The 12,185-nt window shown below is 46.5% G+C and overlaps 1 protein-coding gene across 2 annotated transcripts in view; it reads right to left on the reverse strand.

Moving 5' to 3' along the window:
- The window catches only part of USP40 (ubiquitin specific peptidase 40), a 570,914-nt gene that overhangs the window by 455,240 nt on the left and 103,489 nt on the right, over positions 1-12,185 (reverse strand). For both annotated transcript variants that reach the window (XM_069225530.1, XM_069225531.1), the window contains 2 exons: positions 8,719-8,862; positions 7,906-8,040 (listed from right to left, as the gene is read on the reverse strand). In XM_069225530.1, the coding sequence (XP_069081631.1) occupies positions 7,906-8,040; positions 8,719-8,862 (279 nt within the window). The remainder of the gene's footprint in view (positions 1-7,905; positions 8,041-8,718; positions 8,863-12,185) is intronic.

The raw sequence follows: 12,185 nt of genomic DNA on the forward strand, positions 1-12,185 counted from the left end.
AAGAAGTGGTGGCCTTGTCCTTAGAGGCTTTTTTTGGAGGTGGTGAAGGCCAAGGCCTCTTGAAATTATAATTTCCTCTTAAAGGTGACGGGGAGAAGCAACAATAAGTCCTCTCCCTTCCTGAATGTGGAGGTGGCGCTGTTTAGCGTCCATAAGTTCTAAAATCAGCTCGATTGGAGATGGTGTAGTGGCTTACTGGCTAGAGTCCAGATGATCGGAAGGAGTGGTCTCCTGTGTTTTCGGTACCAACCATTTCGGTCGGTGAACATTTTTCGGTGCTGAAGCTGCAGCAAATGCCGGTCAGCTCATACCTGATGTGCTTGGTACTGAAGGTTTAATGGAAGATATTCGGACCTAGGTGGAAGAGGTCGTTGCTGAAGACAGAGGTACAGTCTTGGCTTGTTTTTGGTGCCAACGAAGAGGGGGGGGAGCAGCTGATGTGAATTTCAGAGACCAACCATAGCCTGGCGGCAGTGGCGGTCCAGTAATCCCTGTAATGGGTCTTTTTAAAGTATAGACAGGAGGGGTCACAGCACTTACTGGCTGCACCGGTGTGATGTCTTGGCTTGTGTGCCATCTCCAGCCTACACGCTCTTTGATCTTGAAGGGTCTTCTTGGATCTGAAGGACCTGCAAGCGTCGGCTGGTGATCGGGAGCAAGAGAAAAATTACACACCCGATGATTGGTGTGGGAGAATTTCAAGTGGCACCAAGGGCAGAAACACAACAGTGTCTGTTCCATCAGATCAATATTCTCTTTGGTGCCGTATGGAGGAAGGCCCGAAACCTGGTATAGCCAGCCCTAAAGGGCACGCAGTTGGAACTGGACCCAACAAAATAGAAATTTAAAAAAACACAGAAGATTGAACCTCACCGTCGAAAGAACAATACTGCTGAATATAAGATAGACGGAAGGAAAGTTTTGGACTGGAGCAAGTTGAAAACGGAGCAAACAAATACGCATCAGGACTCGACAGCAGAGAGAAACCAATCAACCAGGGAATCGATGGCCATGCTCAGTATCACTGAGGAGGAGTCACTCGATCCTGTGACTCAGAAATGCGTCTTCGAAGAAAAATAACTTGTGACACTCCGAACTCAACACTAGATGGCAGGAGATATGCAGGGCATGTGCATCTACAGCCACACATGCCACGAACACTACAATACTTGGTTAACTTAAATGTGATGCTGGGAAACTATAACTTTTCTATGAACAAAGACAAAAAGAAAGGTTCACAGAAATGCTCACATGTACAAGCAGACAGAACAAGATCAAATATCAACTTAACAGGCACGTTACTTACCTTTAGTATGGCCTTATCTAGTACAGAGTATATCTAACTGCAGATTTCTTACCTTTGAATTCTCCCCAGGAGTCAGAATTGATCCAGGAGATTTTTCGTAAGCAGTACCCCCGCTTGCCCGTAGGTGGTGCCAATCGGCTCTGCCTACTTAATCTGCACCGGAAATGACGCTGCAGTTCTTATGCAGGTACCACCCAGGTGTGCCAATGTCAGTTTTGGTTCTTTTCATGACTTTTCATGCCAGAAGCGCAGAGCCACGAAGAACACTGACCACTGGTGTGACCCTCAAAAGGAAAGTCACTACCCCTTAAAGTCTGCTCGCAGAGAGAATGGATGGGTCAGTAAGAAATCTGCAACTAGATATAGTCTCTACCAGAAAAGGTGTTACCAAAGGTAAGTAACTTGTCCATCTGATAGAGACTTCTAGCTGCAGATTCCTTACCTTTGAACAGATACCCAAGCAATACTATCCCGGAGGTGGGTCTACAAACCAACTTTAAGTGCAGAAAGCCCTGCAGGACCGATTAGGTAAAGTGCCTGTCCCTACGGACCTGACATTACTGCCCAAATGGCTGCCTGACTGATGTCCAGGACTGGAACTCCACATGCTAACACAGCGGTTGCAGCTTTAGCTCTGGTAGAATGAGCGCACAAGCACTCAGGGGTTGCTTTTTGGCCAATGCATAGCAGATCTTGATGCAGAGCACAACTCAATGAGATGGTTGACTTCTGCACCACCGACCTTTTTTCGCACCCACATACTCCACGAAGAGTTGGTTGTCCACCCGGAAGACGTTTGTACGATGTAGGAAGCAGGCTCTCTATATATTGCACTAAAATGAAGTACACTGTGCAGAAAGTCCAGTGGATCCCCAAAGGTTTGCAGAGGCAGAAATATATAGGTCTAGTGCTTGTTTGGTGTTAGAGTAAGTGAGCAATTAGGCTTATCAAGGAGCAGAGTTAAGCATTTGTTGTACTCGCAGAGGCAATAAATGTGAAACACACTCAAAGAATAAATCTGAGACCAATTTAGAACAAGCATTTGCAATGCAACAGGTCTCGTGTTTGCTCATGTTAGAGCTATTTGCGCTGCAAACTCCTAACCGGACATTTCTTGCCACAAAAAAGAAAAAAAAATTGCACGATCGTGCTACGTAAAAGGCCGCGCGATCGCACTGAAATTGAAAACCAAAAAACTGAGCGAGATCGTGCTATGTAAAACCCAGAGCTTTAGCGCTGCGTGGAAAATAAAAAGATAAAGTAGTCCGGAAACCATGCTGAAAACATGGAGCCAGTAGTTGGCCGGTGCGCTCGAGGAGGGCTAAGCACCCAAAAAGGCATGACGTATGCATGCCTTTCATTAATGAAATCAAGCAGATTTTAAAAGGCAAGCCCACAAATCAATGAAAGTGACAGGCGTGACATGGGTGTGGTTAAAAGCCCAAAGAGAGATTACAACAGGGACGGAGCACTTGTGCACCCGAACATAAAAGTTTAACAGTTGCTTTTATATATGATTTGAACCAAAGAACTTCGGTATAAGGTAAGTCGTTTTTAAAATAAAAATATTTTGCTGTTTAAAAAAATCAACACTGCAATTTTCAGAGTCTTCAATGTTAACCTATGGGAGGAAAACAAGAATGCAGTTTCGCAGGTAATTACATGACTTACAATCCCAGTCTTCAGGGTTTTAGACTACCATTAGGCAAGGTTCAGGTTGGTACCAAGAGTGCCCCCACAGTGGTGGCTGGGTGAAGAGGTCAAGGTCGGAGTCGGTGTCCAATGTTTATCAATGGAGACTGTGGGGGATGAGGATGCGCTGCTCCAAAATATCAGAGGTTGGTCTCTGGGGGTTGAGCAAGAACTGGGCGAGCCACAAGTCAGTACCAAACTTACATCCTTAGCGGCACAGGGGTGGCCGGATGCAGAGTGCCAACACAGTGTTGGGCGCTGGATGCTATCTAATGGAGACAGGGGATATCAGCTGAAGCGCTGCTTACAGGAGAGTGAAGAAGGGTCAAGGGTCGATCTCCTGGAGTTGAGGTCAGTACAAGGTGGGCCACAAGGCAGCACCAAACTTACACCCTCAGCGACACCGGGACGGTCGGGTACAGAGTGCCAACACAGCGTTGAGCTCCCAATGCTATTCAATAGAGGAGATGACTTTCAGAAACAGACTGCAGGCTCTGGCCAGGGTAGCTGGGAGAGGTCAATCCACAGCTGCCCAGGTAAGCTGAGCTGCCGGGTGTTATAGGGAAACTGATGGTCTAGCTCCTAAAGGCCCAGGGGCTCCAGGTGCAGGGATGTCTTTTTGTGTTGGAAACAGCTTACCACGCAGGTCACAGTCACAGGGAGTCCTCAGATTTAAGCTGCAGGTGTCGCAGTGGAGTCTGGCAGAGGTAAAGCCCACGGTGGACTCTTGGTCAGAAGTGCTGGGGAACCTTCACTGAACTGGTGGGCCACTTAGGTGCACTGGTCGTTCCAGGCGGCGGTTTTCCAGTTCCTCAGGCAGACGACTTCTTCTTTTAGAGATTGTTTCTTCTGGACATGTCTACTGCCCACAGGAGTTCTTGGTCTTTATCAAAGCCAGGCAGTCTTCCCAAGGATTTGGAGATCGCTAGGCTGCAGGAGAGTCGTCTTCTGGATGTAGGTTCTTTGAAGGCTGCAGACAGGCCGGTTGGGCTGGGACCAAGTCCGTTGCTGTCTTCAGTCTTCTCTGCTGGGTGACTTCTGTGTTGTCCGGCTCTTCTTAGGTCGACAGGTATCTGATTGTAGGGTTCAGGGGTGCCACCTAAATACTCAATTTAGGGGCATTTAAGGTCCCGTGCTCACTGTGCCACCGGATTCAGGCTAGCCTGGCAGGTGAAGGGTGAAACAGTGAAAACGGTCCCAGGATGTTTGTTTCCGGTCCACTGAGGGCCTGACCTGGCAGTTCGGGCTGGGCTGTTCCCATGGAGAACAGGGTCAAGACTGATTTGCATATGGGTGGGTACAAACTGGGGTGACAATGCGCGCACAATAACAATGGATTAAACCCAGATCTGTGACTGGGGTTGAGAGTTTGAAAAGTTTGAACAATCCGTCCATCATTTTATTTTGTTTTGTGATATTGCCTTGTGCGCCGTAAGTGGCTAGGGTATGCCCAGACGTGGGTCTCTTGCTCACTGCACCACTGGATTCAAGCTAGCCTGACTGATGAAGGGTGATACCATGCTTGTTTGCGGTCCAGGGAGTACCTGGCCTGACAGTTCGGGCTGGACTGTTCCCATGGGGAACAGGGTCAAGACTGATAGATTAAACCCAGACCTGTGACTGGGGGGTGAGTGTTTGAAAAGTTTCAACACTCTGTCCATCATCCAGCACAGAGGCTGAAACATCAGTAGGGTAACCTGAATATCTTGGACTCGCCGCTCAGGAGGATAAGCCTGAAACTGCACCATGGCCAGAACAGTTCAGATGAAAGGAAGCATCTGAGAGGGAGTCGGGTTTGACTTTGGCACATTTATAGTGAACACCAGCGAATGCAGGAAGGTTTGCGTAGTCTTGAGGTGGGAGATGACAGCCTGGGGCATGCCAAGAAGACTTATACCACTCATCTCTGCAAATGTGATGCAACCACCGCCATCACCCTGGTGAACATACAAGGGGCATTGATAAGGCCAAATGAAAGCACAGTCAACTGAAAGTGCTCGTGGCTTACTGTTAACCGTAAGTAACGTCTGTGGGCAGACAGGATGGGGATGTGTAAACAAGAGTCCTGTAAGACCAACACTAGCATCCAGGACAGACAAGACTTGAGCCAATGTAAGCATTTTGAACTTCTCCTTTTTGAGGAAGAGATTAAGGGCTCGAAGGTCTAGAATGGGGTGAGGACACTTCTCCTTTTTGGGGACCAGAAAGTAGCTGGAATAACAACCACTGCCTACTTATGGCACCTGAACCCTCTCTATGGCTCCCTTGGCCAAGAAAGTGGGAACTTCCTTGAGGAAAAGGGACAGATGAACCTCCATCACCTGGTTGTAAGATGGGGGTATGGCGGAAGGGGTAGACTTGAAGTGGAGGGAGTAGCCCCTTCAGAATATGGGCAAAACCCACCTGTCTGAAGTAATGTAATGTCAATGGGGTATGTGAGGTTGAATCCTGCCGCCAACTGGGTGCCCACAGTGGTAGAGAGGCAGGCTAGGAGGGTTTAGAGGCTGTTTTAGGAGGAGGTCAGGGGGCGAGTGGGTTGGCAGACTGACCAGACCATTGGCCAACTGACCCATGATGTCAGTGGGTACCACATCCTCAGCCGCGCAGAGGCTGGGCAGCATGCGCTGCATTGTGGCTGGATGGGAAGTGGCACTGTTGGAAGCCCCTTCCGTAGCCACGAAAGGAGCTAAAGGCAGATGGGGGTGGGGTTCAAGGACCTGGCCATAGACCGAGAATACTTGAAGCACTTGAGCGCCGAATGTGCCTTGTCTCCAAAGAGATGTGTGCAATCGAAGGGCATGTCCGTAGGGGAAGCTTGAACCCCCCAAAAAGCTACATGTCTTCAGCCCACATCAGGGCCACTATCAATGAAACCTCTCTGCCTAGAAAGTCGGTTGTGTCCATTTCACACCAGAACGTGAACTTTACTGCGTCTCTCCCATCAGCAACAGCATGAGAGAGTGTAGCCCGGGCCTCCTCCCGGACCTGTGGCAGCACTTGCCAACTGTGTCCCACAGAGTGTGGGAATACTGCCTCAAAAGGCATACGATGATCATAAAGTACGATGTCAGTCTGGCGGAAGAAAACATCTCCTTCCCAAATAAATCCAGCCTGTTGGATTCCCTATCTGGGGGAGCTGAAGGGAACGCGCCATGGGAAGTAGAAGCTTGGAGCACCAAGCCCTCAGGGGTGGGGTGTTGAGTAAGGAAACTTGGGTCCCTAGGTGCAGGGCAATGACAGTGGGTAATTATCCTATTCACAGTCCCTGTGGTAGGATTTGACCAGGTACCCAAAAGGATACCTGTGAGGGCATCATTGAACAGGAGCAGGGGCTGGGATGTGGAAGCTCCCTGTTGCAGCACCTCTGTCAAGAGATTAGTCTTGACTGCCACTGAGGGAAGGACCTCAGCCTCCCTCTTCACCACCACTGCATAAGAGGTTCCATCTTCCGTAGCCATGGTAAAGGAAGAAAGCATACCAGTACCTTGAGATGTGTCCAGTCCGCTGGCTTCACCCAAATCCTCATTCCAGTCCATTTCCTTCCCATAAGGCTGGTATTCTAAAGGGTCTGGCAACCGCTCCCAGTGCTCCCAGGCTTAAGCCAAGCCCAGCAGAATAGGGCTCAGGATCCGATCTAGGAGGCAAAGCTCCTGCCAGCGTCTCAGCAGGGAAACACCCATCCAGCTCTGTGTCCAAGTCGGGGATAACCATGGGGATGGTGCCACCTGTGGGTGTCGGTACACCAGGAGCATCTGCTTCGGGACCAGCACCAGAGAAGGTTGAGATGGTACAACCAGCACCAGTCGGAGCCCATACGTGTTGAAGCCACTGGCGCGGAACCCGATAAGGCCCCCTCCAACCCTGCAGAGCCCTCAAAGGACACTGGGAGGGTCGGACTACCTAAAAATGAGACGCACGGTCTCATAAAATTCTTTCAATTGGGCGAGGCATGGGGTTGGCCCCAGTTGCAGGTTCTGAAGAACGAGGTCTAGAATGATGACGTTCTCTCATGGCATCGGCTGATGGATGAGAAGTTGAAGACCACTTAGAGATCCTGCTCTACTTCTTGTGCTTCAACATACCTGATCACCCTGAGGAGTTGGAGTGGGACGACAATGACTCTGGACTCCGCAACCGGTCCAGGACCTTCCTCTCGACCGGCACCTTGACCTGCACATAGCCGCATGCTGGTCCACTGTCAGCTTTAGGGACCACTTCCTCAAAGTATTCAGATGCATGGCTGGGACTCGTAGCACAACTTCGGGTCGTGTTTCAGACATTACAAGCAGAGAAGGTGTAGATCCATCACCCAAAGCACCCGATGACAGGGTCCGCAGGGCTGAAAACCCGCCTTGTGTGACGACACACCAGAAGGAAGAAAACTCAAAATAATTTGGCAAAAAAAGCCAGTCAAAAAAAGACTGAGTGGTAGCTCTCTCTCGGATCTGCGCTGGCTGGCAAAGACAAAAATAACTTAAGTCAGAGCAACTAGGTGGCACCTATATAGAAACCGCAATGTCATTTCCAGCGTAGTTGACGTCGACGACTGAGCCGTCTGATGCCACCTACTGGCACGCAGGGGTACTGCTCACAAAAAAAAGAATCTGACACCTGGGGAGAGTTCAAAGGTACAGAATCTGCAACTAGCAGTCTCTACTCTTTCATCCGGAAACATAGATAATCAGATATTCTCATGTAAGCAAGCATTCAAACACACATTGTCAGAACTCCATTTAAAACATATAAATTGAAGATGTTGGAATGGAAGTTAAAATAACAGGAATAACTCTTGATTAATTCAGACCAGGGGATTAGTTAAAGCAAACAAATGATAGAGACCAGAGCGTATTCATTGAGCAAATGAGAGCACAATTCACCAACAAACAAGGGAATCTGGGCCTACTCACCTCAAGAGCACAGTGCCAGTCTCCAAGCAGGTCCACATCCTTAATGTAAGCATGGTAGTGACCACCGTAACAGCCCCCCTTGTGAATGATGACTGAGAAAAGTTCATATTCAAGTTGGGATTCGTCCAGCTCACCCTGAAAGAGAAAGAGAAATACAGTACACCCTAGACTGTGTGGCAACAGAACCCTGAGCACCAGATTCAAGGCTCCCCAATCTATTGTCCAATTGGCATCCAAAAACACACAGCATCACTATTCTAACTCAAGTCTGCTTTGGAAGTTCATGTACAATGCGGATGGGTTCAGTCTTTCAGTCAGACACATTAAGGAATGATAAGGGTTAAGCAGAAGGAAAGAATATCACAGTCACAAAAACAACCTGAAAAGGCAGTGATAGAAAAATTAATAATATATTCGGCACTATTACAAATCTGTTTTTAAATAGTAGGGGCTAAAGAGTAAAGGACTGGCACGCATATGTCAACAAAAAGTGCAAAAGGGGTGCATGTTAATCTCCTGTGAATGCCCTGCAAGGGTAATGTAGTGTTTTCTTACCACAAGAGGACTGTGGAGAAAGGCAAAGTGTTCCAGACTTCCATGTTCATGTCTGAACAACGATCGAGGGGTTTGTAAGAGAGGCTGGGTGTTCAAAATGACTGGGAATAAGAGTCACTAAGCCGCTCTCCATTTCTGCCACACATCTGACTAGCAGAACTGAGCAACATTATCCTGGGGATTAAAGAAACTGTGAGGACCACAAACACAGTAACTAAGAGGGACCTGCAGGAGAAAGAGTAACAGAATTAGGCAAACCTGCTCACAGAAAGGCTTCAGGTCGATTCGCAGTGGGAAGGTGTAGCGATGGGTCTCTTTGTAGCGTTCGCACTTCACAAAATCAAAGTTAAACCTGAGCAGAGAGAAAGTGAGGAATGGAGGCAGCTTTCGCAGCTTGGCAGACTGGGAAGAAGAAAGAAATAGGAGAGACCATCAAACTTTGATGACATTTGTAAGGCACATCAGCACCACATCAACATCTGTCAAACTAACATGAATATTAGGTTGGTTTCTCATGACCTTGGCATGGCTCCAGAGTTATGGAACGTTCATGATAACATGTGCAAAAGTAACACCCACATCCTCATCAACATGGCGTCTTTATCAGGAGTTCAAATAATCTCATGCACACAGCATCTGTAAAAGGAGATATAGCATCCAAGCATTAAACTAGTTAATTACCTGTAACAATAGCCATGCCGAAAAATCTTGCCATAGATTCACATGATTTGCATAGCACGAAGGAAACTATGGTGGCGGTGTGCTTTCTACATTTCTTAATATAACGTTTCTGGCGGTGGAGTCGGAAACTCAACAGTGTTCTTAAGAGATATGGTATTACTTAAAGGATGCGTAATGAAACTTGCGTGTGGCATAGGGACACAGTCCTATCTTGACATATACTTGGTTTAATCTCCAGACTGTTTTTTGCTTGAGTAATATACTTGCGTGTCCGTCTATTTCAGTCGTAAGTGTTTTAACTCTGCGGGAGGCTAGGTATGTAAAATGTAAATTTACACCACATCAGAATGCAAAGCTATCTTTAAACGTAAGACTATTTTAAAGATTGAAACTGGTCTAGAATTGCTTTGTGTGAAAAGTAGCAAGTAGTATTTTCGGGACAGGCAGAATTAGAGTTTGAAACACTTTTTTAGAAAGGCAACGTTTCTTCCACCTGTGACTTTCTTATACTGAAGCAGCATTTCTATGAGCGCCTAGAAAGGGTGAACACCTCACAGTACGAGCTCTAGACGAAGACAATTCTGTGATCATAGTATTTTGCCTATTAATGGACTGACCCACTTGCCACACAAATGTAATCTGTATATGAAACAGAAAAAAAGTTTAAAAAAACAATAATGATCAAACGTTTGTGCAATGCCATGGCAGACACTTTGCAACAGTTAACTTGTTATCTATTATTTGCTGTATCCAACGGATGTATGCATCTTCTTCTCTCTAAGCTTCCAGAAGTAGCAGGTGACTCCTCCCTGTAGCCAATGTGTTTCTAAACACTTCTGAACACCCATGGAAGAAATGGTATCTCGCTGAAGGATGACTAAGTGAAGGAAACAGCAACGCAGCATACAAAAACCTTAATTTCACACACAACATCCATGTAAAGGAGCATTTGCAAACGCAGACCTAGATCCAAAAGGAGCAGAAAAGAAGATACAAAATCTCGGAAAATTCAGAGCAAAAAAAAAAATCAGGGACACCAAAAAAAAATAATCAGTAATTAGGCATGAAGAACATGACAAACAGTTATCGCAGCGCAGCGTAGAAGGACATACATGAAATTGCAAAGCCATGATGGACTAAGTTAACACAGCAGACACTGCAGTGATAGAAACCATACTGGATTTGGGCAGAACAAAAAAAAAAAAAACACTCCCTCTTTTGGAAGTAGGAGAAACAGTAAAGACTAGAAGGGGTGTCATGTTGGCGAGGAGGACAGGTAACTTTCCTTTCTTATTACTCGTGCATCTGTAAAAGTCACAAGTGGCCAAATGTTTTAGATATGGACTTTCTTTTGGGTGTGTTTAACGTGCTGTAAAATGGCACCTACAGGCCCTGATTATAAGTTGGTCGATCTAGTTCGACCCCTACGCAGAAATGGGAATTCCAAGTTGGATAGCATTTACTACATTCAATAATTAAAAGTGCATTCAATATCTCTCCTTTAACTAAATTTCGGCAGATCAACTTTGCTGGCATCAAAATCTGCACGTTATTCTCAGAAAACTCATTAAAGGGGCTATTTCTTGCAATCAAATAGCGTACTCCAGTGTATCGTTATTTATCAGGTGCGATAAATAGCACTTTCGTTTCAACATGCTCTGAATCAGGACCATAAAACCTTATCCATGCCGAATTTGCAATACTACTGTGCAGTTTTTCATCGACCATCCAGTCAGTCGCCAAACCCACACCCTCCCTGCCACATTATCTAAACAATCCACACCCTCCCTGCCACATTATCTAAACAATCCACACCCTCCCTGCCACATTATCTAAACAATCCACACCCTCCCTGCCACATTATCTAAACAATCCACACCCTCCCTGCCACATTATCTAAACAATCCACACCCTCCCTGCCACATTATCTAAACAATCAACTGCAAAGCCAAAAGGTCTGACCTCCTCTCTGTGTACATACGTGCTTCAGCATTGACTGGTGAGCTGTAGTGTGTGTGTGTTTAGGTGAATATGATAATTAGTTAATAGGTGGACGTGTGGATGGATCAGGAATGCATTTGGGGATGCAAGTGTGGACTCATTCATCGCTCACATACATGCATACACGCATTAGTTTTGGAACACATTTGTGAGAGTACAGCCGCATATAAATGAGTGTGTGTCTGATTATGCATACAGGAGTGCTCGAGTGTTGTAGCGAATGAATTAGTATAGAAAGGAAGGTCTGAGCTTAAACGGGTGAACCAGTGCAGTTCTGAATGAATCAGTGCATGAAAAATCTGAGTAAACAAAGATGACTGTGCCCAGCAGTTAAAAATGTAGCAGTTGGTACAGGATTGAATGTGAGTGTACAGGAATACATGAATGCAACCGTGAATAAGTGAGTACAAGTAAGAAAGCATAAGTAAAACAGGGCAGTAGTGAATAAGTATGTGATTGAAGGTATAAATGTACAGGAGTTAATAAGTGACTAGATGAATGAATGAATAAGTGAGTGTATGAATGCAACAGCCGATGCATGGAACATTGAGTGGGCTACTGAATGCCATGAGCACTGTTGGCCAGATAGAGGCATTGTCTCCTTGGATGTTGCAGGTGTGTGGGGCACTAAACTCCAGTTATGGTGCCTCACCCCAATCGTTCCGCAGGGAGATGCTGGGAAAGAAGCCCATAGGAGTTGTTTCAACACTGAGCCTTATAGTCTCAGTGCTGGCGGCTAGAGCGTGACTCATGCTAGCCATCATCTTGTGCCACTGGCACAGACTGGTTGCTTGGTGCAGACATGCTATGGAGAGAAGCTCAATGGAGATTAGATAATGGTTCTCTGTTACTCCAGAGTAAACATACCACGGCCTCTGCCCTCCAATTTTTGGCCGTGGCCAGGGAAAGCTTCTCCCATTTCCTCTCCAGCAGTAAATAACCTGTGGATCCAGTTCAATATTGACTGTTAGTTACAATCACAGGCCAACTGACTTTCCTCTACATGTTTTGTTCTTTTTAGAAACAGTCTAGGAGATTCTACC

Source organism: Pleurodeles waltl, chromosome 3_1, assembly GCF_031143425.1.
Source record: "Pleurodeles waltl isolate 20211129_DDA chromosome 3_1, aPleWal1.hap1.20221129, whole genome shotgun sequence".
Classification (NCBI taxonomy): Eukaryota; Metazoa; Chordata; class Amphibia; order Caudata; family Salamandridae; genus Pleurodeles; species Pleurodeles waltl.